This window comes from Somniosus microcephalus, chromosome 19, assembly GCF_052327205.1.
Source record: "Somniosus microcephalus isolate GS21.2 chromosome 19, FLI_Smic_1.0, whole genome shotgun sequence".
In the NCBI taxonomy this organism is placed as follows: domain Eukaryota; kingdom Metazoa; phylum Chordata; class Chondrichthyes; order Squaliformes; family Somniosidae; genus Somniosus; species Somniosus microcephalus.
In genome coordinates this window covers 21,341,554-21,368,979 of record NC_141005.1, presented here as the reverse complement: position 1 = coordinate 21,368,979, position 27,426 = coordinate 21,341,554, and the positions used below count along the sequence as shown (strand labels likewise).

General features: G+C 45.3%; 1 protein-coding gene across 2 annotated transcripts in view; it reads right to left on the bottom strand.

Annotated features, from left to right (window-relative positions):
* Positions 1-341: 341 nt before the first annotated feature.
* Positions 342-27,426, bottom strand: part of LOC147103613 (synaptic vesicle 2-related protein) — a 51,304-nt gene continuing 24,219 nt past the window's right edge. Inside the window, exons 5-17 of one of the 2 annotated variants that reach the window (XM_085961345.1) lie at positions 27,205-27,276; positions 23,018-23,142; positions 22,859-22,922; positions 21,799-21,924; positions 20,634-20,762; positions 19,026-19,099; positions 16,948-17,024; positions 15,241-15,348; positions 12,969-13,080; positions 5,035-5,116; positions 3,251-3,340; positions 1,151-1,343; positions 342-637 (exon numbers count right to left, since the gene is read on the bottom strand). In XM_085961345.1, coding sequence (XP_085817471.1) covers positions 1,152-1,343; positions 3,251-3,340; positions 5,035-5,116; positions 12,969-13,080; positions 15,241-15,348; positions 16,948-17,024; positions 19,026-19,099; positions 20,634-20,762; positions 21,799-21,924; positions 22,859-22,922; positions 23,018-23,142; positions 27,205-27,276 — 1,251 coding nt within the window. In that variant the 3' untranslated portion in view covers positions 342-637; position 1,151. Of the gene's footprint in view, positions 1,344-3,250; positions 3,341-5,034; positions 5,117-12,968; positions 13,081-15,240; positions 15,349-16,947; positions 17,025-19,025; positions 19,100-20,633; positions 20,763-21,798; positions 21,925-22,858; positions 22,923-23,017; positions 23,143-27,204; positions 27,277-27,426 lie in introns of both variants that reach the window. The other variant, XM_085961344.1, reaches the window with a different exon arrangement.

Here is a 27,426-nt window from a genome sequence, read left to right as displayed (position 1 = left end):
AATTTTACTGACTTACTAACAAGGAATGATCAAGTCTAATATAGTTGGATTAGCAACAAGGAATAACCTAATGTGACAGCTAAGCAACAGGAAGTTGCTTAGTGTGATATAGTTTACATAAGGAAATGGCACCTAGCACATCATTGTTTTACCAACAGGAGATTTATTTTATGACATCGCTTGCTTAGCAATATGCCTGCTACAAGACCAGCTTGTTGAAGTTTAGCGGGTAGCTATAGTGTTGCGTTCATGTGTTAATATACATAAATTTCCTGTTGGAAATATTGAATTTCTCAGTATGTAACTGAGTTTCCCATAAAGAGGTGCAGCCCCAAACACACTTTTTTATTGTTTTAAAGTTACAGGTTTATTAAGCAATCCCATTGCATGGTACAATATTACAGACAAACCTTGCTAATACAAACTGGTCTTTAATGAGGTTGCTTGTTTTCGTGAAGATGACCGGGGCCTCCCGCTTCACCTGCCTCACATTCACATTGAAACTATTTCTTGTTTAGTTCGATCTTCTGTGCAATGATAAAAGCAAGTCCTTGTGCACCAGCTGTCCACACATAGCATCACATCTGCAGAGTTTGTTTGAACAGTGCGCTTTCAGTGCACATTTTCTGGTTACTTTCTGTGCAAAAGAGTTAAGACTCATTAAAAATGAGACTGCGTTGCAACCATAAGAGAGTGCTTGGACCAGCTTATTGAAGTTTAATGGATACCCATAATAGTTTTTAGTTCATGTGTTAATATACGTTGTGTTTCCTGTTACAAGTATTTCCATTATCAGTGTATGGGGTTGATTCACGGTAGGTTGAAGGAATGTATGGTAGCAGTTTGTAATAACAAAGCTTGTCTGTATCATGGCTGGGTAAATGACAAGGTATGAAAGGCAGGTCCTTCCCCTTACATTCTACCTTTACTTTCCAATCCTTTATGGGTGCCCTTTGGTTCGACATCACAAGACTGCTGGGACTGTTTTATATAAATGAGCAACACACTACATTTGCTTCCCACCTTATACTCACGCTGTTGTTTTTTAACCAGCAGAATGGGTGTATGTTAGTAATGATCACAATGTTGTCTGCTTCCTGCGAGGCCATTTTTTTCCCCCAAGAGCTGGTTGTTCTCGTGACAAACTCACTCTAGGTGCTCCTGCTTGAGCTGCTTGAGCGATGCATCCTGCCCATCATTTCCTGGCCCCACTCCCGCTGGCTGGACTCTTGTAGACCTCGCCCCATTGTCTCAATCGGTAGGAAGCAGGAAGCAAGGGCTGCCAATAAACAGCATCCACTGTACACAGAAAGCGTCAGGTAGATTGAGGATTCCAACATAACCTGATTGAGAAAAACAGGTTCTGTAAACTAATATATCTTTCTTCACTCCCCGAAAAATAATGTTGCCGCCATATTACAAAGTTTTCTGGAAGGTACTTTATTTGCCCTCAGTCTTTATTTCCTTCTGGCACACAGCACCTGCAGCTAAAAGCACAAACAAACTGCTTCCCTTCCAAGCCTCTGCCAAGCCACTCTGAAGTCAGGATGAGCACAAGAGCTGTCGCAGGAGTAATGCTGTCTGCATTTCCTTCACTCCCTGTGTGGAAGCCTGCAGTCTCACTTAGTATGGCAGCGTGGCTGAGAAAGGGGAGCAGGTGTGGAAATCTCTGCCTCTCACTGCTCTGTAGTACAGTGCACTGGTCCACCGTACAATGCAGCTTTGCCACCATAGCAGTGATCTGTAAAACTTTATGGAGCATTAGACACTTTATTTACTGCATTCTCCCCCGCCCAACTTTCTTTCCTATTTCCCCCTCCTCGCCTGCGGATGGTGACTCATTGTGCAGCACAGTTCCACAGGTGCAGGCAATGCTCTAGTAACTCGCCTAAGTGGCCATTTTTTATGTGTGAGCATAGACAGTGAGTGTTGGAAGTCTATTCAACTATGGGGCCATCACAGCTGAGCACGATCCTGTCCTGACCAGGTATCCAGGTGCGCATTTCCCAGCAGTGATCAGGTGCAAGAACTCTGAAAGATTCCGTCCCCTTCAGAGAGACCAGTTGTCCTCCAAGCACTACTTTCTTGTCATTAGCTAACTCAGCACAGATCAGTGATTGAACCTCAGACCTTAGTCCATGCTACATTTAACCAACTGAGCAATTGGAGAAGCTATTTGAAACACACTAAATTTTTTCATGTGTTGGGGGGGGGTCATTTTTATCATTTGCAATGTCAGTTCTGGAGAAAGGATTATTTTTTCATCTGGTGTAAATAACAGGTCCCCAGATCAGTTAAATAACATTTTAGATAAAGCTCCCACTATACTGCCCAAATATCTTTGCATTTTAACCCCTATCTCAGGCCACCCCATCTCTCACTGCAACCAGAATAACATTTCCATTTCTCTCATCCTTATAACTTCTCCTCAGCCATTGAACTCCTACCAATATGTGCTGAATTGTGGAGCTTTTCCTGGGGTTGGCACTCTGTAGTGCCTGTATTGACGCAGCCTAAACTTATTTCACCCGAGAACTAATTATGCGAAAGAGGAGAAATTCATCCCATTATTCTGGGCCGCATTCAAACTGAGGCCTTAGAGGTGAGAAGACGGTGTCTAATCTACTGCCTCACCCAGACAGGTGACCTAAACCTGTGACACAGTGACATCATAACATCACTCATGTTGCCATTGTGCAGTTTTGTTTTTAAACTTGAAGAATCTTGCAAGACAATTAAGCTCCTACCACCCAGACATCCTGCAGAAAGGAGGCAGGGATTAGATGGGGATCATAACTTAGTTATAACTATTGAATTATTGGGAGGTGAACTTGTGATGAGGCAAAAGACAAGGGCCCTGAAGTTACATGGGGGTTCTCTTGATCTCCCATTGTAACTTGGGTGAGAGATCAGAGAAATGGCTGAAAATGGCCATTTGGACCGTTTACTTGGGGTTTCCACTGGTCTCCTGCCAAAGTTACGATCGGAGTCTGGGAGAAGCCCCACATAAAATTTCCAGGCCAAGCAGTTATTCTCTGAATGGAGACTGCGCACTTAGCGACTCCTCATAGGAAAGTGATGAAACCGCATCAACCTGAGCCTTCCACCGGCAGCCACAGGACTGTGGCAAGCAGAAAGTGCACACCAACGGTTGACTCATCGTCTCTGCTGGTGTCCACTGCTTGTGAACAGACTGTGGATGGGTTGAATTATGACCTCTTGAAAAAGATGGGAGAGGTTTTCATCGTACCTGTGCAATGAAAGGAGTGATGAGAGCTCCCACTCGAGCCATCCCACTGCACGTACCTAAACCCAGTGCACGAGTGGCGGTCGGATAAACCTGCAAGAAATAAAAGCAGGAGAGAAATAAAGTGAAGGATGACGACTGTGACTGTTCTAAAATAATTTAGTATTGCTATCGTACTACTTGAAAGAAAGACGTATGAAATAATACTGAGCGGCCTACGGGTGGTGCTGTCCAGGGAGAGTATAAATACTTGGGCACGGGCCCAGCTTGCGCAGGACATTCTTAACAGGAACTAGTGAAGGACACAACTAGATCTCCATGTTGTAAAACAGTTGATTAAAGCTTTGTTTAACGCTTAGACCAAGTGCCTAGTAGTTTTCTTACGTCACTACTCACAAGCAGGAAGATATCTCACAGTGCTCTGCAAAAGAAAAACAAAGCGGTGTGGATCATGACCAGGAGAGGAAAAGGAAAAAAAAATGGAGAGGGTTAGCATGGGGGAACCAAAAGCATGGTTGAAGAAAAGGGTTTTGAGAAGGCTTTGTAAAAAAAGAAATAGGGAGGTGGCAAGGTGGAGGAAACAGGGTAGGAGTTCCAGAAAGCAGGAACGCTTGGCTGAACATGCAACAGTGGTGGACTGTAAGTTGTGAAGGACAAAGAGAAGCTCAGAGTTGGAGGAGCAGAGGATGCATGCGGGGATTTAAGACACGAGATCATTAAAATATAGTGGAGTGAGGCCATGGAGGGACTTGGCAGCGGGAACAAGAATTTTGACGTCAACTCACTAGGGAACGGGGAGCCAGTGGAGCATAGAGAAGACTGGTGATGGGAATGCAGGTCTCAGTGCAGGTGAGGCCACAAGTTACAATATGTCTTGTGGAGGTTTGAGGTGGGAGGCCCATTAAGAGATTGTTGGGCAATCAAACCCCAAGGTGATGAAGCTATAGACTAGGGTTTTGGCATCAGAGGGGGAGACAGAGGTGGATGATGCAGAGGTGAAACGGAATGATCATAGCAGAGTGAGTTTGGGGAGAAAGCTGAGCTTAGGGGTTGCAAAAACCACTTCACACCAACACTACAATTGCAATGCACAACTAGCCAATAACCTTGTCATGTACCAGCTCATCCCTACTCCCTTCCTCATCCCTCCCTCTTGACACATGCAAGTTGTTTAAGGAAATCTGAATTTAACTCCTGGTTTCATGATCTTAGTTCTAATTTTGGGTGCCACTCTCAGGTGAAGTGTAAAAAAAAATTAAAACTGTCAATCTACTAATGTGAATTCTAATTGGTGAACTGTACCCAACTCTCCCACTTCTTTGCTCATTTATATCCTACACTTTTTTAAATTCATTATCGAGATGTGGGCATCGCTGGCAAGTCCACATTTATTGCCCATCCCATTTGCCCTGAGGAGGTGGTGATGGGCTTTCTTGAACCGCTGTAGTGGTTCATACAACCGAGTGGCTTACTAGCCCACTTCAGAGGGCAGTCTAAGAGTCAACCATATTCATGTGGGACTGAAGTCATACATAGTCCTGACAAGATAAGGACGGCAGGTTTCCTTCTATAAAAGGATATTAGTGAACCAGTTGGGTTTTTATGACAATCCGACAGCTTCACGGTCACTGATTATTTTACAAACTGAATTCAAATTCTCAAAACTGCCATGGTCGTTCTCTGGATTATTAGTCCAGGCCCCTGGATTACTAGTGCAGTAACATAACCACTGCACTACTGTACCCCTAAGAAATGGTCAGCTTGGTACAATAATTCTTGCATCTTACCTCAGGAGTATAAACATATGCGGCCTGAAAACCACCTGATATGAAAGCCCTGGCAATAAAGAGGAATGCTGTGAGGGCCAACCTGTAACAGAGAAACCAGGGCAAGGTCATCCCCACCAGATAAAGAAATAACTCGGATATAGAAAAGGAATTAGAAACCGCACACAAACAGACACAATTATTCCTCTATTCATTCTGACTAAAATGCTTCTTATACATGTAGCCCTGCAGCCAACATTATAGTCTCACTACCTCACACTAACCTGCCCCCACCACACAGTACTGCCCCCCGATTATCAAAATCCACGACAAGGCCTTGGACAATGTGGACCACTTTCCATACCTCGGGAGCTTACTGTCAACAAGGGCAGACGTCGACGACGAAGTCCAACACCGCCTTCAGAGTGCCAGTGCAGCCTTCGGTCGCCTGAGGAAGAGAGTGTTTGAAGACCAGGACCTCAAACCCGGCACTAAGCTCATGGTCTACAGAGCAGCAGTGATACCCACCCTGGACCATGTACAGCAGGCACCTCAAAGCACTGGAGAGGTACCACCAACGCTGCCTCCACAAGATCCTGCAAATCCATTGGCAGGATAGGCGCACCAACGTCAATGTTCTTGCTCAGGCCAACATCCCCAGCATCGAAGCTTTGACCACGCTCAATCAGCTCCGATGGACGGGTCACATTGTCTGCATGCCTGATACGAGACTCCCAAAACAAGCACTCTACTTGGAGCTCCGGCATGGCAAGAGAGCCCCAGGTGGGCAGAGGAAACGCTTCAAGGACACCTTCAAAGCCTCCTTGAAAAAGTGTAACATCCCCATTGACACCTGGGAATCCCTGGCCCAAGACCACACAAAGTGGAGGAGAAGCACCCGGGAAGGCGCCAAACACCTCGAGTCTCTTCGCTGGGAGAAAGCGGAAGCCAAGCGTAGGCAGCGCAAGGAGCGCACGTCAACCCAAGCACCCCACCCACCCACCCCTTCAACCACCGTCTGCCCCACCTGTGACAGAGACTGTAGGTCCTGCATTGGACTCATCAGTCACCTGCGAACTCATTTTTAATGTGGAAGCAAGTCATCCTCCGTTCCGAGGGACTGCCTAAGAAGAAGACCTCACAGCACCACTGGAACCCCAGTTAGGAGTATCAGACCCCTAGGTGTTGGGTAACCCAGAGTGCATCGAATTCAGTGTTGGCACAAGGACTAATTTTGTACAGTGTAATTCTGGCCTTGTGAAATTTTCATGCACGAGTACTTTTTTTACTAAAGTAAAATGCAATGATGAGTGTAAGAGATGTTCATACTTAATTTTTCAAAAAGCAATACATTTATGCGTCTCTTCAAACTTGAGTTGTGTTTGCAAAGGGCATTTTGAGTTGTATAACGCTCGGGTGATCTGTCACTGGTAGTTGGGGCAATTTGAGGCAATGAATTAAGAATTTTGCACAAGCAGTATATTAACACAATAATAAAGTGTACTAATAGATCTCCCATTGCTCAAGGTTGAAGTCCAGGACTTGAAGTGCAGCTTTTGATGTTTACCCTGCAGTCTAAACACAACAGTACGTTGCCCATCACTGTAATAGGACAAATCTACTGAAGCAATGTATCACATGATTAAAATGTTACACCTTTTACTGATACTAAAAGGTATAATATTTGTAGTACTATTTACCTACCTCCTCACAAAACTTTTCAAAACCTCTTATTCCCAGTTATTTACTTTAAGGGGAGAACTACTTTTTACAGCTCCTGTATACTGTAGTACCGGCAGTGACCACACCTGTATATAAACCCTGAGTAGGGATCTGTATAGTTAGTTTTAGAGTAACCCTCATCCAGTAAACACCTGTTGATTGTTCCCTGCAGTCTCTTGTCTAATTATTGAAGGACACACAACATCAAGATACACGGATCTAACATTGGCGACGAGAAGATTCAAACCTACCTGCAACTCTGCATCACCTCCCAGGGATTCGCTCCTGGAGAACAGTGAAAGAAAAAGGCCGAGTCCAGAAGCACGGGCGTCGACCATCCAGCGGAGACTTGAGCATCGCAGGGGAGGCTGTTGAGAGCTGGGCTTGGTTCTCCAGTCACGGTGGTCCAGCGAAACGGGCTGGCAACAGGTACGGCGCAGACCCTTCCCGGACAGCGGCGGCTAGAGCCGACCGACGGCACAGAAAAAGGCCGAGCAGCGTCGACGGGAGAAGAGAGAGGGTAGAGCGCACAGGGCGCAGCTGGTGTTCAGGACCGAGCGGCGTCGACGGGAGAAGAGAGAGGGTAGAGCGCACAGGGCGCAGCCGGTGTTCAGGACCGAGCGGCGTCAACGAGAGAGAGCAGAGCACAGCCGGTGTTCAAGGGCCGAGCAGCGTCAACGAGACAGAGAGGCGCGCAGGAAAACGCGCAGAGCACAGCCGGTGTTCAAGGGCCAAGCAGCGTCAGCGGGGAAGAAAGGAAAGCGCGGGAGACGCCATTTTGAGCCGCAGCGGAGAAGAAGGGAGAGCGCGGGAGACGCCATTTTGAGCCAGTCTAACCACACCCAGGGACGCCAAAGAGTGGCAGTGTCACAGCGTTCGACAATGAAGTCGAAGATTGGACGACATATGTCGATCGCATAGAAGTGTACTGCAAGGCGAATGAAGTGCCAGATGACAGGAAAGCGCTGGTATTGTTGAATTCAATGGGTGCAAAAATGTATGGCTTACTGCGAAACCTAGTAACCCCAGAGAAGCCAGTGGAAAAGGATTTTGAAAACATAGTGTCAATCCTACAGGACCACTTAGACCCCACACTGCTGCTGATAGCGGAAAGATTTAAGTTTCACAAAAGGAACCAGCATAAAGATGAAAGTAATGCTGAGTTTTTAACGGAACTGCGCAAGCTATCGAAACACTGCCAGTTTGGAACGGGACTAGCAGATACTTTAAGGGACAAGTTTGTGTGTGGGCTTCAAAGTGAAGGAACCCAGAAACGGCTTCTATCAGAAAAGGATCTTACGCTGGACAAGGCTTTCAGCATGGCAGTATCACACGAAGCAGCAGCACGGGGCGCGGCAGAGATACAACGGAGACCGCAAGAATATGGCACAAATGTAATGTCATACGGAACAGTGAAGTGCTATCGCTGCGGCAGAGCAACACACGACCATAAGGATTGCTGGTTCAAGGACCAAGTGTGCAGACAGTGTGGAAAAGTAGGACACATAGCAAGAGTCTGCAGGTCGGAAAAGAAAACCAGCAGCAAGAAATCCCCACAGGAGAAGTACAAGAAGGTACATAAGGTGACGGAGAGTAGTGCAGACGAACAGAAAAGTGATACAGACTCTGGAAGCAAGGAGCTGGGTTGTCTGAAATTACATAATGTGATCAAAATGGAGGATCACCAAACTATCTGGGTCATGCTCAAGATAGCCGGAGTCCAAGTGAAATTGGAATTGGACACAGGATCAGCCCTAACAGTCATAAACCGAAGGGACTACAAGCGGCTATTCTCACATATACCCTTGAGAGATACAGAGATTGTCTTGAAGATGTACACGGGGCAAAAAGTCTACCCCAAAGGAAAAATAAAGGTGAACGTTATATATAACGGCAAGGAAACACCAAAAATGGACCTATATGTATTGCCAGATGGAGGACCACCACTACTAGGACGTGAATGGATCCAGAAGATACAGCTAGATTGGCATTCCATACAAGCACTGACTGTAGATGCCAAAAAGGATGACAACGTCACACCTGGACGACTGTCAAAAATGCTAACTGACGCACAAGAAGTGTTCCAGGAGGGACTCGGAACACTAAAAGGCATAACAGTGATGATCAAAATAGAGGAAAATGCAAGCCCAAAGTTTTTTAAGGCCAGACCGGTACCTTATGCGATCCGCCCAGCCGTCGAAGCAGAGCTGGAAGGTTTGGAACGTTCAGGAGTACTGTCCAAAGTGGACTGGAGCGAGTGGGCTACACCCATCGTTCCTGTAATGAAGAGGTCGTTGAGTAATACGCCTGGGGAACCAAAGAAGGTTCGCATCTGTGGGGACTTTAAGGTGACAGTGAACCCAGTCCTTCACACTGTACAATATCCGCTTCCACGGATTGAAGATATTTTCGCCTCGCTATCTGGAGGGAAATGCTTCACTAAGATTGATCTGTCCCAGGAGTACCTACAAATGGAGGTAGAAGAAGCCTCGAAACAGTACCTCACGATCAACACTCATAAAGGTCTCTACCAATACAACCGGCTGGTGTTCGGGGTAGCATCAGCTCCGGCTATTTGGCAAAGGGCAATGGATCAAGTCCTGCAAGGGATTCCAGGGACCCAGTGTTATTTGGACGACATCCTGGTCACGGGCGAAAATGACAGTGATCACCTCGCCAACCTGGAGCAGGTGCTCACTAGATTGAAGGAATATGGGCTCCGAGCTAATCGCCACAAATGCGAGTTTTTCCAGAAGCAGATCTCGTATTGTGGCCACGTTATTGATGAAGAGGGGTTACATAAGTCCCCTGAAAAGATTGAGGCAGTAGTCAAGGCTCCAGCACCAGAAAATGTGTCACAACTGAGGTCGTTCCTCGGGCTGGTGAACTACTACCATAAGTTCTTGCCGAATTTGTCTACAGTACTACACCCACTGAACACCCTACTGCAAACGGGGGTACCATGGAAGTGGAATGACGAATGTAAACGAGCTTTCCAGAAGTGCAAAGAATTGATCACATCAAAAGAGGTGTTGGCTCATTTCAACCCAGCACTACCAATTCGGTTGGCGTGTGATGCATCACCCTATGGCATTGGAGCGGTGCTGTCGTACAAATTCCCGGACGGCTCGGAGAGGCCAGTAGCCTTTGCGTCTCGGTCACTAACCTCAGCCGAGCGTAACTACGCCCAGATTGACAGGGAGGCCCTCAGCCTAGTGTGGGGAGTGAAAAAGTTTAACCACTATCTGCACGGGCAGAAGTTCACCTTGCTGACTGACCACCAACCACTTGTCTCCATCTTTAATCCAAAGAAGGGCGTTCCGGTGATGACTGCGCAACAGCTACAAAGATGGTCCCTTTTTCTAGGGGCGAACCAATATGAAATCGAGTATAAGGGCACGAAACAGCATGGAAACGCTGATGGGCTATCACGCCTGCCACTGCCTACTGCGGAGGAAGCACCAGCAGTGGACCCTGTCGAAATATTTTATTCGACTATAATTGAACGCTTGCCAGTAACTAACGCTGATATAGAGAAGGAGACCCGAAATGACCCGACACTGTCTCGGGTATATGACTTGACGGTGAAGGGATGGCCAACACATGGCGACTCACTGTTGCCAGCATTCTCATCCAAAAGAGAACAGCTGTCAGTATGCCAGGGGACCTTGATGTGTGGATCCCGAGTGGTAATTCCACCCAAGTTAAGGGAGAGAGTGCTCAATGAGCTTCACGAAGGCCATCTGGGAGGGGTGAAAATGAAAAGCCTTGCTAGGGCTTATGTGTGGTGGCCGGGGATCGATCAGCAAATCGAGGACCTGACAAAGAGCTGCTCAGGATGCCAGAAGATCCAAAATGAATCCACCACATGCCCATCTACACCCATGGGAGTGGCCCTCATCTCCATGGCAACGGGTGCATATTGATTTTTCTGGTCCATTCATGGACTCAATGTTTTTAATAGCCGTGGATGCGCACTCAAAATGGCCTGAGGTGATCAAAATGTCCTCCACCACCACAGAGAAAACTATTGCAGTCCTACGGACCATATTTGCCAGGAACGGCTTGCCAGAGCAGATTTGCTCTGATAATGGACCACAGTTTGTGTCCGAAGAGTTGCGAGGATTTATGAAAAGGAATGGGGTAAGGCATTACACATCCGCCCCGTATCATCCAGCCACAAATGGATTGGCTGAGAGGTTCGTACAAACCTTTAAAAAAGCAGTAAGGGCCATGTGCGATGACGACATTCCACTGCAGCATAAGGTGGACAATTTCCTGTTAGCCTACAGAAATGCGACACATGCAGTCACCAACCAGACCCCGGCCATGATGTTCTTTAGCCTAAGGTTGAGATCTCGTCTGGATTTGCTCAGACCACATGTACGAAGAGATGTTGAGAATAAGCAATTCCAGCACATCAATGAGAAGCCGACAAGGAGCTTCAATGTAGGGCAACCAGTCTTGGCCTGCGACTACCGAACAGAGAAATGGCAATCAGGAACGATATGCACACGGCAGGGGCCACTAATGTACACAGTGGATGTTGGGGAGAACATTGTGAGACGCCATGTTGACCAGATCCTAGAGTCACAGGAATGAGTCAACCCCATGTCTCGCGTACTTGGTGATGAACCCGACATACAGGTAGCATCTACCCCAGAAACAGTAGCATCGGAAGCTGATGAACCAACCGACGACAGGAGGCCAGAATCGCCTCCGCACCAAGAGCAAGACACTCAGGAAAGGCGCTATCCAGAAAGGATCAGGAAGCCTCCCCAAAGACTAAATTTATAAATAGACTATTTTCAGTTAATGTTGCATGTTAAAAGTGTTAATTGTAATTAGTTAATATTTAATTGTTAAATGAATGTTATGGTACTGTTAATCTAAAAGGGGAGGAATTGTAGTGTATGTACCTTTAAGGGGAGAACTACTTTTTGCAGCTCCTGTATACTGTAGTACCGGCAGTGACCACACCTGTATATAAACCCTGAGTAGGGATCTGTACCATTAGTTTTAGAGTAACCCTCATCCAGTAAACACCCGTTGATTGTTCCCTGCAGTCTCTTGTCTAATTATTGAAGGACACACAACATCAAGATACACGGATCTAACAATAACGTCTTCTTTTTCTCAATTATTTACGTGATTTTTTAAAAATTTGTTCCTGGGATGTGGGTGGCACTGGCAAGGCCAGCATTTATTGCCCATCCCTAATTGCCCTTGAGAAGGTGGTGGTGAACCTCCTTCTTGAACTGCTGCAGTCCGTGTGCTGAAGGTACTCCCACAGTGCTGTTAGGGAGGGAGTTCCATGATTTTGACCCAGTGACAATGAAGGATCGGCGATATAATTCCAAGTCAGGATGGAGTGTGACTTGGAGGGGAACTTGGAGGTGGTGGTGTTCCCGTGCGGCTGCTGCTCTTGTCCTTCTAGGCAGTAGAGGTCGCGGGTTTGGGAGGTGCTGCCGAAGAAGCCTTGGCGAGTTGCTGCAGTGCATCTTGTAGATGGTACACACTGCAGCCACAGTACGCCGGTGGTGGAGGGAGTGAATGTCTAAGGTGGTGGATGGGGTGCTATCCATCACCTTAAAAGATATTTCCCCCCGCAAAAGCGCAATTCAATGTTTTTTATATATAACTGTTCAGGGACGTATTCCCACTGTCGAGTCGCCAGTGACCAATCTCTGAACTGGCGGCCATTTGCCACGGTCTGAACCCGACCTTGATCCTGGCTCCAACATCAGTCCCCACCAGCAACCCCAAAAATGTCATTCAAAGTAAGACTTCGATTCTTTACCTAATGGCTTAAAATTCAGGGGAAAAAAATATTTGAAGTTTTTTTTGCTACTTATGCCTTGCATTACAGCAATGGGTGAACAGATGTAAATCTCAAAAACTCCACTCCAGGTGCTGGAGGGCCAATCCATCACTCTTCAAATAATAAAGTTACAGGCGCAAAACAATCGTTAAAAAAGAGCAAGAAAGCCAATCATTTTCTGTTGCTTTTTCTGACCATGGAGAGGAGTCAATGAGCCTCTAACTGACCTTAGGATGGGCATATTCAGAGCAGACCTCGGGGTAATTGGAATAACAGATTGTGAGTTACATGGTATAATACCTCTGCCCTGGTAAAACTATATATTATGTGGTTTACTGTTAGCAATACCATGGGAGATCTGTTAGTATTGATAAAACAGACAGAGAAAGGTAAGAAGAGATATGAATCTTACCTCCCAACACATGCAAACAGCAGCAGAGCGAAAAATGAAAAGATAAAGAAAGACACAGCCATCGTCTTCTTGCGCCCAATCCGGTCAATAATCCATAGGGTCACTAAAACACCTGCAGGAAAATCAACACGCCTACGTGAATGATGAACCCAGATGTTGTGACATGGACCTTCACCTAGGAGGCATGAGCTGCTTCTCCGTGATATTTTTAAAAATTATCGCTCCTTCTTTATTTTTTTGTGACCGTGAACTCAACAAGCTGTTTAACCGTGGGGGTATCACAGCTGAGTCCAGTCATGTCCTCACCCAGTGTTAGTCCAGCAAGGATCATTAGAGAGTGGATCGGGATGAAGAACTTTGGTGTGTCTGGTTAGCTCACTGGCAGTGTTCTCAACTCTAAATCCAGAGATCGAGGGTTCAAGTCCCACTCCGGAATATGAGTACAGGTACAGGGGACATAAATCTAGGCTAACACTTCAGTGTAGTATTGGAGGGGGTGCTGCATTGTTGGCTGTGCCTTCTTTCAGATGAGACATTAAACCAAGGCTCAGTCTCCCTATTCAGATTACACTGGCACTTTCTCAAAAAATAATAGAGTTCTTCTGGCTAATATTCATCGTTCAACCAACTCCAAATGAAAAAACTTGCATTTATATAGTGCCTTTCATGACCTCAGGACATCCCAAAGAGCTTTACCAACAATTAAGTATTTTTGAAGTGTAGCACTGTTGTACTGTAGGAAATGTGGTAGCCAATTTATGCACAGCAAGGTCCCACAAACGTATAACTTAGATAAGTGCAGTGTTATGCATGTGGGCAGGGCAAATGCTCAACATTCATACACATTCAGGGAAAAGCATTAAAGGTGAAGATAGAAAGAGATTTGGGCATTCTAGTGCATACATCGTTAAAGGTACATGAGCAATGCCGTGAAATGATAGCTAGAGCAAATAGGGTGTTGGGGTGTATCCATAGGACAATTGAGTACAAGACGAGGCATACTGCTTTGTCCTTGTACAAGACCTTAGTCAGGCCACACTTGGAATACTGGGTCCAGTTTTGGTCTCCTCACATGGTGGGTGATATTGAGGCTTTGGAAAGGGTGTAGAGGAGGGCCACTAGACTAATTCCCAGCCTAAAGCATCTGAATTATCAATATAGGCTAAAAGAGCTGGGACTCTATACACTTTAGAGAAGCGTAGACTTATAGGTGATCTAATCAAGGTTTATAAGATAAGGAAGGGACTAGATTGTGTTCCAGCTGACAGTTTGTTTCAATTAAATAGGTTAGGCAGGACCAGGGGTCACAAATTTAAGTTGTGTAAGGCTCGACCTAGGTTAGATGTCAGGAGGTGGGTCTTTTCTCAGAGAATAGTGGGCCTCTGGAACAGGCTGCCGTCTCGTGTGGTGGACGCGGACTTGCTGAATTCCTTCAAGCGAGAGCTGGACCTGTTTCTAGCTGGGGTGGAGATCACCTCTTACAGAAGGTAGGTACTGCAGGGAATTCAGAGCCAGAATGATCTCCTGGACTAGTTTCGATCGCCTAGATGGGTCGGAGAGTAATTTCCCAGATTTTCCCCCCCAAATTGGCCTGGGTTTTTTATCTGTTCTTTTGCCTTTCCCAGGAGATCACATGGTTTCGGGTGGGGTGGAGTGTGTATGTTGTGATACACAAAGTATCACAATTGTGTGGGACAGGCTCGATGGACCCGAGATTCTTTATCTGTCCGTCATTCTTGATATGTTCGTATGTAACAGCAATGTGATGAATGACGAGATCATCTGTTTCTTAGTGATGGTGGTTTGAGGGATAAATATTGGTCAGAACACCACCAACAGATTAACTAACCATTCATCTAATTGCTGTTTGTGGGACATTGCAGTGTGCAAATCGGCTGCTGCGTTTGCCTATAAAACAGAGACTACACAATAAAGGTAAGTATAGTTACTAACAGCCATCAGGAATGGTCGTCTCCACTTTTTTGAGTATTCCTAGTGTTACACACCATGTAGGATGTAAGTTTATAGGACTATGCAAAGATTTATAAGACAATTATTGTATGTAAATAAAAATGGTGCCTATGCTAATAGAACCACGGGAATGCCAAATCTTGTTTCTGCAATTATTCAATATTGGATGATAAAAATTATATTACACTAATATCCTGGAGTTTTGACTCAATTTTCTTCCCGCTCCCACCACCCACTGATAACAAATCCCTTCAGTGCTCCACAGCATGAATGTAGAATAGAACACCTCCCACGTACTTACCTGGAAACTCTGACAATGTGGTCCACAGGAGGTCCGTGTAATCGGTGGCATTCAGGTACTTACATTCCAGGGAACACCTTCCCTCAGGTTTCTTCCCACCTGTCGACACTAAAAAAAACTTCAGTAAAATTATCTTCAGCCCACGTACCCATGCCAAGTAAATATTATTCATGCACTCATTTATTTTTTCTTGCCAATTTTCTCTCCGCCTTTCTCTCCTGAAGAGACTGACATGCGGTATTCAAAAGTAATGCGTTCCTGATTTTGCTCCACATTGCAACGAGAGCAATCCTCCCTCTGGATTTGTAAGTGAACAACAGGAGAAATATGCAATGGTTTGATTTGGTGACTTGGGTTTCTTTTTATGATAGAACTTAAGTGTAGAGCCAAGCCCTAAAATGCAGGAGGTGTGCAGACAAGGTAAATCAAGAAGAAATGGTTTGGTGATACCATGGCTGAGATTCAAAAGCCTGTAAATGGAAGGAGGAAAGTAAGACTGAGGGAAGTAAGGAGTTCCACACATTTGAGGTCCTGAGAAGACTGACTTAGAATAGGAAATGGTGCAATGAGTCTTGATAGCAACACAGAGGAGATGCAGGGAGAAGAAAGAATACATATAACTAGGGGTATGGTAGCATAGTGGTAATGTTACTGGACTAGTAATCTAGTAATCCAGAGGCCTCGACTAATGATCTGGAGACATGAGTTCAAACCACAGCAGCTGTGGAATTTAAATTTGATTAAATAAATCTGGAATCAAAAAACTAGTATCAGTAATGGGGACCATGAAACTACTGGGTTGTCATAAAAACCCATCTGGTTCACTAATGTCCTTTAGGGAAGGAAATCTGCTGTCCTTACCCGGTCTGGCCTACATGTGACTCCAGACCCACAGCAATGTGGTTGACCCTTAACTGCCCCTCTGAAATGGCCTAGCAAGCCACTCAGTTGTATTCAAGAAGGCGGCTCACCACCACCTTCTCCAGGGCAATTTGGGATGGGCAATAAATGCTGGCCTTGCCAGCGACGCCCACATCCCATGAATGAATAAATTAAATGCTTAGTTTGGCGTCGAGAGGAAGAGAGGCAATTTCAAAGGAGCAACAGCAAAGAGAAGTATCATTAAAACAAAGACAAAAAAGGTAATAACAGAGAGAAAGGCTGGGGCCAAGAGCTGAGAGAAACGCTGCCTATCAGATTATAAGCTACAATGTGTTTGTCTATATAAAACTTAACTAAAAGGCTAACATCAGATTGTTAAAGGGAAATGCAACAGCACTTCAGATGAGTTTTCAGGCTGTTCCTGGTAACAAAACCCTTTAAAAATTCATCACAAAAGTGGCATTGTCCATTCTCATGGATTATTCCACTATATGGTGTCGTGACTTTAATGGGTAACGTTAGTACCTCAGCTGAGATTCCCACAGGATACAACAGTGGAGCAGCCCATTGGGAATGGATGAGCAACAGATGCAGATAATGACTCACTTCAAAAAGTACTCTGCCTGGAGGAATGACTTTGGTTCCATGTTATTGGAGTTAAGCTTAAGATCTGTATCATTATCTAGGGAGAGTGGTTTCTTTAGTATTGACTCATTTTACCTGTTAGTCCATTAGAGCAGCTTTCAGAACCAGTCAATGTGGATCAACAAGATTTGCCCTTTCCTCCCCCATCATCACACTGGTAAAATAGGGAGATGTACTTACTGCTACACACATCGCCTGCCTGGAAAAGCTCTGTGGTTAATAGAACCAGTCCATAATAGGAGAAAGCATTGGAAAACCTGGAAACAGAAGCAGAGGCCATTGCATTACTATTCACAATCACTCAGCAATGTAACCTCCCCTCCTCCACATTATGAACCCTATCCAGAGATGTCACCTAGATTAACATTAGCTACGATTATTCCAGGTAACAGGATTGAACTATATTTATCTAGCTGATATATTCTTTTGCACTTTCAATTTCTACTGCAAGGAAAACATTCCCAATTTTGTGCATTTTTAATCAGCTTGCTGAAATGTTCTATATTTCCCCATGATCCTTTGAAAACTCAACAGATGTGTTATTTCTTTATATAGCTGAAGAACAATACAGTGAAGATAATAAAGGGGGCTGTCAGGGAAGAAAGTAAATATTTTGTCATCTGATACAAAAAGCCAAGAAATGTCAAACTGAGCACGCAATAAATCAATAAAAGAATTGAACTATGTCACAGGGGAAGTCAGCGACATGAGAAATTCTCCTTAAGATTGAGGGGTATGAGAGATAGAGCACCGTGGGTTATTTTTCAAACCTTGGCACAGGCAAATAGACTGAAATGACCTCTTTTGGTTCTGTGCAGTCCCATTTAAATGGACACATTTCCGATAAAGTTTTTGGTTGACAGTGGAATGGGATAAGGGAGTGATTGTTTTACTTTACTAACAGCAGATTTTGTAACATATGTCAGCCAGTGGCTCAGTGGGTAGCACTCACGCCTCTGAGTCCGAAGGTTGTGGGTTCAAGTCCCACTCCAGAGACTTGAGCACAAAAATCTAGGCTGACACTCCAGTAGGGGAGTGCTGCACTGTCAGAGGTTCCGTCTTTCGGACGCGACGTTAAACCGAGGCCCCCCGTCTGCTCTCTCAGGTGGACGTAAAAGATCCCGCGGCACTATTTCGAAGAAGGGCAGGGGCGGTGTCCTGGGCCAATAGTTATCCCTCAACCACCATCACTAAAAACAGATTATCTGGTCATTATCACATTGCTATTTGTGGGAGCTTGCTGTGCACACGTTGGCTGCCACGTTTCTCACATTACAACAGTGACTACATTTCAAAAAGTACTTCATTGGCTGTAAAGTGCTTTGGGACGTCTGGTGGTCATGAAAGGCGCTACAGAAATGCAAGTCTTTCATTTTACAAATGAGTTGACTCTCCATCTGAATAACTAGCAACAAACCAATTACTGTAGATACTCAAACAATGGCTGGAAAAGCGGTGTGTTAACTCCAGCACAGAGGGAACTGAGTTAGTAAGTGTTGAGAACGATTGAACATGGTGCTTCCCGCCCACTTCTATTCTGAAATGGTACTGAGCTTGCTTCAGTTCAGCTCCTTGGCTTATTATTCATGCTCATTCTTCATAGAAACATAGAAGATAGGAGCAGGAGTAGGCCATTCGGCCCTTCGAGCCTGCTCCGCCATTCAATGAGATCATGGCTGATCATCCAAATTCAGTACCCTGTCCCTGCCTTCTCCCCATATCCCTTGATCCCTTTAGCCTCAAGAAATATATCCAACTCTTTCTTGAATATATTTAATGAACTGGCCTCCACCGCCCTCTGTGGTTGGAGAAGTTGGTGTACGAATGGGAATACTCGAGAAAGCTTGGCTTTTCTTATCTTCCATGGAAAGTTCAGCGTTCAAAAGGCCTATGCTAGCTAGTGATCAAATATCGTAGCCAATCTGGCAGGCTGCTAAGAATCTCCACCTCTTCCTCCTGATCCAAAGCCAGGAAGAATGGGCATGAAAAGGATGGCTGATTCCAAGTGCTTTGGTATGGCCTGACATCCCGTGACAAATCCTGCACATTTCTACACTGGCCATGTGTGGCACAGCTTCATTCCTCAATCCCAGAGACTCCTGGTTTAATGAGAGGATGATCTGAGTGATAAAGAACTTTTTCCCCTGTCAATTGGCTGTTAATACAGCTGAAGTTTCCAAAGGTAACTCAGACAGTAAAATTCATTAAAAAAAATACATATTGAATTGCATTAATTTGATATTAAAAAATAGGCTTACCAAATGAACCATAAAAGGATGGTGGTCTTTCGAAACTGTGGTGTGAAGAGGTCCTGGATACGGCCACGATCCTCCTGTCTCAAACAAACATTTGCCGGGTTTAGTTCAATGCAGGCTGAGGGAAAAGTTTCATTTATTTCACAACCAACCAGCAAATCACTGCAACTATAATCAAGATTAGGGAGCGATGGAATCTATTCATTCCTTAAATAATAATAATATATATATTTTTTAAATGCAGTGCCAACCCATTTATTTTCTCCCTCTCTTGCCCCTCGGTCAGGGGATGGGTAGAAGGCAGGGGCTGGGGAAGAAGCTCAACCATTCAGCTAAGTCATTTCCAAGCTTCTGCTAATGCACCTTATGAGCTTATTGTGGCGGGGGGAGGGAAAGAGCTGTGCCTGGTGTCTGCTTCCCAGATGATGCAAATTGCAAGATCGCCAATTGACAGCAGGTTGCTGCTATATATCACTTACTATCCACTGTTTCTGCCCCCATGTAATTCAAATTGGACATTAACATAACTAAAATTTCTAAAAGATAACGGGGCAGTACATTTTTAACAAATATGCATATTTAAGCCCTTTAATAACAATCTACAGAGCAGCATTACAGAGCACTGTTACTTTCCAGTACTGCACACGAGCCCTTCAACCATTTGGGATCCTTAATCAAATGGCTGTTCATCACGTGTGGCTTGGGCAGTGAGTGTTGACAAGCTAGTTGACCACGAAGAATATCGCAGCAAAGTCCAATCCTGACCTTTCACGACATCTACATGTGCGTAATTTCCAGCAGGAGTCACTGGATAAGCGATCAGGAGAAGGAACCCTGATTGACATCACCTCATCCTTGACTGAGGACAAGGAGGTCAATCATACTGCCTCACAGGTGCTCAGCAAACACCAGCCAACCCATCAGGATTGAATTCAGGATCTTCCAGGCCTGTAATGGTTGGTATCACATTGGGCGGTACATTTTACCTATTACGCCATGAAGACGTGTTCTTTATTTTCTGTTAGTTTTTTCTTCCTATTTCTTAGGTCTTTTCCCCCTTCCTCACCACAAGCCAAGTACACTTCCTGGCTGAGAAGGCAGGCTGGCAACATTCTCATGAAGTGACCGCCGTTTCTGGTTGTGAGCTGACTTCCATATCGTGCACAACAGTGTTGCAGGTTAATCAGCTCTTGGATGTTTCCTTCTGTCCACCTTGGTCCCCCATGGAGTAATTGCCCCATAATGGCCAAGCTGAAACTGTGAAACGCACTTGGCAAGAAACTATAGGGTTAAACAGTGCACTAGTGCAGCACTGGAGCGTAACATTACCCGGATCAACCATTATCATTTTCTTTCCTAATAGACGTGGGAGGAATTATGAACATAGGCGGTTGAAGCAAACAGCGTGAATGGGCTCAAGAGGCAACTAGATGCATATCTGAAGAAAGAATGGATTAAAGACAATGATGAAGAGGTAGATATGGGATGTGGTGGAGATTAATCGAAAAGGATGTTCTTGTTGAATCTAATGCCCTTTTCCTGTTGCTAAAAATTCTTGTTCTAAATTCTAACAGAAATATTATTTTAATAAAAAAATAAGTTAACCCTTACCTGTCTGGCAACTATCAATTTTCCAAGTGGCATTGGAGCTCCATTTTCTGTAGCAATGCGCTTTAATGTGGCGAGGGCTTTTTCTTGGTTCCCAGACAATACGTCATAACGCGCACTTTCTGGAAGCCACTATAAGAGAGAGATAAGGACCATCTGATAAACTTAATTTTGCTGCATAGTGGTGTTGGGGCAAGGGTCGGTTAAGCCTTCCCTGCTATCTGATCAGGTGACTTTACAAATACAATTTGGTTAAAAATAAATTGGTCTATTATCAAACCATATTAAGACTGTGTGATCCAACTCCCCAATATACAGAATTTCAGTTGACTGAATCCTTTCCCAATTACTTCGCTGTACAGAATTCCAATAGATCAAATCCATTTCCATTCAGCTCCATTACAAAGTAATAGGCTTAAACATAGAAACATAGAAACATAGAAGATAGGAGCAGGAATAGGCCATTCGGCCCCTCGAGCCTGCTCCGCCATTCAATGCAATCATGGCTGATCATCCAAATTCAGTACCCTGTCCCTGCCTTCTCCCCATATCCCTTGATCCCTTTAGCCTTAATGAAGGATCCATGATATTCTGTGGTGTCTGGTAGTTTGAGCCTTGCTATTTGAACATTTCCTCTGTCAATGATTTATTTGAGGTAACCAGGCGGAGAATTGTTGACATTTGTTCAATGAAGGCGACAGAGGGTTGACAGGAGAATTTGAATATGGGTCCACTCTAGTTAGGAGTCCAGTGAGCTACTGGTACAGTCATTAATTATCCCCCTCTCACATTATAACATGATTTTTTTTTCTTCCCCCCCCCCCCCCCCCCCCCGCCCCCCGTTCTCTATCAATTACCAACGTATGGGCAGAGGACCTGCCACTCGGGCTCTACCAACGCCCCTGTAAACAATTGCTGCCAGGTGTGCTAGGCATACCTCGGATCACTGCCTCTTGATTTTCTCTTCCTTTTCACGGGAAAGAGCCCAGCCTCTGCTCAATTTACCCCTGACAGTTCAAATTCCAGCCTCATTGTGCGAGGACTCATAACATCCTGGTCTTGCCACCATTAGGTGTGCCAAATGAATTGATTATTGCCCCCCCCCCCCTTAAATTCATACATTCCTAGCATGTTCTATTCAATTTTTACATTGAGTGGAAATACCTACAAAACACAAGATGGCGAAAATCATAAGAGGCACTGCAGAAAGAATGAGCAACCAGCGCCAGCCTAATGTGGGCATCACCACCACTGCCAGCAGCACCTCAAATACTGTCCCAAAGGCCCAGAACACCTGAAAATGAAGAGACCTCCAATTAAGCACGATCCACAGATGCTGAGAAAAGCAGCAAGCTCAGTACTAAGTGCTGATAGATTGTATTTTTCTTCCTTTTCTGTCCTTGGGTGTTTCTGTGTCATGTACTACTTCTCAGCCCAGAGGCAGGTAGGTGATAATGCCGATCAATAATTGGGCTTTAGGAGATGCACTGGAAAGGCCTTGGGCAATTATTCACAATTCGCATTTCCTCCATGGTCCTTGTGGGGTGAATGTTTAGCTTCAGCTTAGCGAAGAGGGGGAGTTCTATTTTGCATCTTACCTACGCTGCACTTGAATTAGGAGGGCTAGTGTAAAGGGATCTTTACTTTCTATCTAACCCATGCAATATCTTACCTTGGAGAGCTTGAAAGGATAGTGTGAAAGAAGCTGTACCCTACATCTAACCCATGCATTACCTGATTTGGGAGCGATTGATGGAACATAGTGGACAGAACATTATCCTGCATCTAACTTGTGCTATACCTGACCTTGGAACACTTGCTATTGACACCCGGTGGAAAAATTAGAATTTCCCAGCAGTGACGCCCTCACCTTGGTCAACACAAAGAAAAATTCAATGTCCATAAGAACATAAGAACATAAGAAATAGGAGCAGGAGTAGGCCAATCGGCCCCTCGAGCCTGCTCCACCATTCAATAAGATCATGGCTGATCTGATCCTAACCTCAAATCTTCTATCACTCTGCATCCACCTGAACCCATGTGATCTCCCGGGAGAGGCGAAAAACCAGATAAAGACCCAATGGCCAATTTGGGAGAAAAAAATCTGGGAAATTCCTCTCCGACCCATCTAGGCGATCGAAATTCTTCCAGGAGATCACTCTGTCCCTCCCACAAAAAAACACTATAAGATAGCACACATCCCAACACAGTGATCATGCCCCACTCACCTCTATTAGTAAGATACACTTTGCTCTCGACTTCATTGGAAGGAATTCTGCGTATAATGTTACCCTGTGTGGAGCAACCAAGACTAGAAATAATTATTTATTCATTCATTTAGAACGGAGCACTTTAAGTTCTCTTAAACTTAAATGTGGTGCACTCACGATTGTGGAACGCCTCCAATCCCAAAGCCTACCAAGCCTCTGAGCACAAGTATCCAGCTGTAGATTGGTGAGAAGGCACTCAGTATTCCATAGTACAGAGTCCAGAGTACGCTAACTTTCAGACCCTGGAATTAACACATAGAAACATAGGTGGTCAATCCTGGACTCTAGCAGTGACCAGAGGTTTAATGTCAGCGCACCTCTGGGTCAAAAGGTTGAGAGTTCTAACCCCACACCAGGACGTATGAGGAGAGATTGGGTCGATTGGGCTTATACTCGCTGGAGTTTAGAAGAATGAGAGGGGATCTCATTGAAACTTATAAGGTTCTAACAGGACTAGACAGACTAGATGCAGGAAGGATGTTCCCGATGGCGGGGGAGTCCAGAACCAGGGGTCACAGTCTAAGGATAAGGGGTAAGCCATTTAGGACAGAGATGAGGAGGGATTTCTTCACCCAGAGAGTGGTGAACCTGTGGAATTCTCTACCACAGAAGGCAGTTGAGGCCAATTCATTAAATATATTCAAGAAGGAGTTAGATATATTTCTTAAGGCTGAAGGGATCAAGGGATATGGGGAGAAGGCAGGGACAGGGTACTGAGTTTGGATGATCAGCCACGATCGCATTGAATGGCGGAGCAGGCTCGAGGGGCCGAATGGCCTACTCCTGCTCCTAACTTCTATGTTTCTATGTTTCTATGAATTGAGGGCATAAGCTGGGCTTACACTACTGTGCAGTACCAAGGAAGTGCTACATTGTTGGATGCCATACTTCAGATGAGATGATAAACTGAAGTCCCCTTTGCTGGCGGAGTGGTATGCTGGAAGGATGAGGTCTAATTGGCCAAAGTGCGTACTTCATTTAAACCTAACTTACTTCAACAGTTGATGGCATTCAGTCAGCAGATGCAGCACACTCTGTGGCTTAGACCCTTCTGAATTACAAGGAGAACATAGAATATTGGTACTTCAGGACATTAAACACTCCAGCAATATGCTGCGGAATAGTAAGAAACAGGTTCACACCTATCATCCCCTACATGGTGAATTCAAAACTGAGCCATTGTGTGAGACACTCAACATCAGCACCGGATTTACAGACAATGGATGCCTGGTATAGTTTGAATCGCACCGCAAGACAAGATATTGGGCTGAATTTTCCGGGGTGCTAGTGGGCGAAATCGGTGGCGGGTCGGGTGGGAAAAATTGTTATTTTTGACAGTGGGTCGGGAACCCGCCATCATCGCGCTCCCGCGCACCTTTCCCACAGGCACGTCTGTCATCACGGAGCCGACCCGACCGGCAGTGGTGGGCGACCCAATTGAGATGATTATCAGGTAGATTACAGGCACTTAAGAGCCTTTTTTCACTTTTTAAATTTCCCTGCATGGCCACGGGATTCACGCAGCTCAGGAACCACGTCTGTCAACCTGAGACAGGAGTTCTGTGGCCATTGCTTCAGCTGATTACTTGACAACATCAAATAAGAACATAAGAACATAAGAAGTAAGAGCAGGAGTCGACCATACGGCCCCTCGAGCCTGCTCCGCCATTCAATAAGATCATTGCTGATCATCGACCTCAACTCCACTTTCCCGCTCGATCTCCATATCCCTTAATTCCCCTAGAGTCCAAAAATCTATCGATCTCAGCCTTGAATATACTCAAAGACTCAGCATTCACTTTCCTCCGGGTTGAAGCTGTTGCTCAGTCCATTCCCAGCACAGATTCTGCAGGCTGCAAGTCTTTCCAGCAAAGTCTCCATCCAGTGTCACCTCATTGGAATAACATCTCTCACCATTGACAGAATGCTTCTGTCATCTGTACTTCACCTGCCATCTATTCCATCAACATGGGTGCCGTTTATACTGTCGCACCTTGGTACTCAGAATCGGACCACAATGAGCCCCAACACCAGCAGCACCAACAACAACACCAACATTCTCCACAATCACCTGGTGCTGCACAGCACACAGGGCATCAGCACCCGACAACATTGCTGCCCGGGAGGCCAGGAATGGCCTCATGATGGCCAGATTTAGTTAACTTTACGCTGTACACCCTAGCTGCCACATGATGCGCCAGGTTGGCACCACCCCACACCAACAACATAAAGCATCCCTACAATGGCCAAGCTATTCCTTTCACACTCATCCCCATTGCGGGGGGTACCGTTATGTCTCACCATTCACTGCAACTCACTAAGACACTTCCAAATGTGCACAGAAATTTGTCCAAGACAAATGTGTTGAAAATAAAGATTTTGATGTTTGACAGCACATTAACAGAAACTTTACATAAACATTGGATAAAACACCCAAGTGGCTACCCTTGTGTGTTTTTAGTTGGTATGATTGCACTAGGATGAGGGTGAGTGTGAGGGGTGGCTAGTGAGATGGGGATGTGATAATGTAGATAGAGAGAGAGGGATGGGTGGGGGTGCAAGGTAAGTTGGTCTGAGTAAGGATGTAGGGAAGGCAGAGTGATGGGGAGGTGATGAGAGGCACAGCAGGAAGAGGTTGATTGTAGCTTTGTACTAATGTTTCCTGATCTACTGAGATCATTGTACCATTTGTGGCACTGCACCCAGGTCCTCCTGACCACATCCCTGCTTGTGACCTCCTCTGCACTCTGCAACCAGGCTGTCATGGTCTCCTGGGGAGGTCTCTTCCGCCCATCGGAAAGGAAAGAGGACCAAGCGGACCTCCCTGCGTGCTCTGACTCCCTCCGTAAGCAAATGTAGGGAGTCATTGGAGAACATGGGTGCAGCTCTGCACCTCTGTGCAGTCATTGTCAGTGTTTGGAGCCCTCCAATGCTGTAGTGCACTGACAGCACGATGTTAGATTAAACTTCAAATGTAATGTGGCCATGGCCCCTTTAAAGATCCCGGCTGAAAACGTGTCATGAATGACGTCACCAGACCTGCTCCGTCTCATTGGGCCGGGTAACACACTGGGCGGGCTTAATAGGCCCCATTAAGTTAAGTTCGTTTTCAGCAGCAGGATGGAGCCAGCAGCGAGGTCGCGACCCGCCATGGCCACCGCCCGCACTGGACCCGACCAGGTAGGCATAATTCCCGGCCATTGTTCCTGAAGTTTGTGTTGAGGTTGGTTTGAACAATGTAGGAGACCAAAGATGGAAAGACATCTTCAAGTGCTGAGCCACAAGCTGGTCAGGGTCACAATTGTGGGCATAAAGGAGGTATTTGGTCACCTAATCTGTGAGGAGGCTACACCATAAGCAGCAAATAGAGTTTATTAGATTAAGAAGGATGTACATGTAAATTGCTACCTCACACAGAAGGAATTCTTGTTGCTGTGGACAATTACAAAGAATTACATAGAATGTACAGCGCAGAAACTACCTGGCATAATTTATTCAGTTCCATGGAGACCCATCATTTCCAGTCTACAAAGTGTACAGCTGATACTGATGTCTTTATGTCTGGTCAACATCTACAAGCACAGCAGATGGTTATCTTCCTTGAGTCCTACAGGACAACTTGTTTGGGGTCCATATTTCCATACTTGACATCAGCTTAGCCTCTTGTCAGTGACCTGTCAGACTAAAAAGGTTGGGTCTCCATGGAGCCACAAAGATGATGTTGAATTGTGAATACCTCCCATCATCAAATAATTTATATTCTGTTCTTTTACTTGAGCCTAACCGGGCCTGGTTTGGCTTATTCTTTGACTTTATCCTTAAAATAAAAAAATGTCTGACGCAATTCTGCACATCTGTTAAAAAAAACGCAACGCGAGTTACCCCAATGGTTTAGTGGGTAAATGCATCATGTGGTGTGATACTAAGCTTACAGATTGGGAAGGTCCCAGGTTTGATATTCAATCTGTGCTGAGTTAGCTATCTCACTCAGGATGGTGTTGGGATGCTGCACGTCACCTTAATCTCCCTGGACTAGGATGGGGAAAATCAGTCATGCACTAAATTGATGGCCAGTGACCCTTGCTGAAAAGTACACATATGTGAATGTCAGGTGAGGACAGTCTACATGGGCAAATTCTTCATGGGCAAATAGTCCTAGACTCTCACTGTATAGGCTCCCACGTGAGGAATGGTCCCTTGGGTGAGGTACCAGAGTGATGCCGATGGCCATAAACTGTACCCCAGCAAGAGTCAGCATTTTCAGGAGACAAGAGGAGAAAACAACAGGCGTGGCTGATACTCACTGTCTTTCTGCCATACTGGTCCGATATGTTTCCCCATAGTGATGAGCTGGACATCATTCCAATGAACACCACCTGCAGTGGAAGAGGAAGGGGCAGGAGAACAGGGACGAGAGAAAAAGGATCAAAATTCAACTTTAGTACAATTTATCAGTTTGTGGTCAGTGACTAATGAGACCATTCACTGAGCAGTGGTGCGACTCATATACATTTCAATGATGTAAT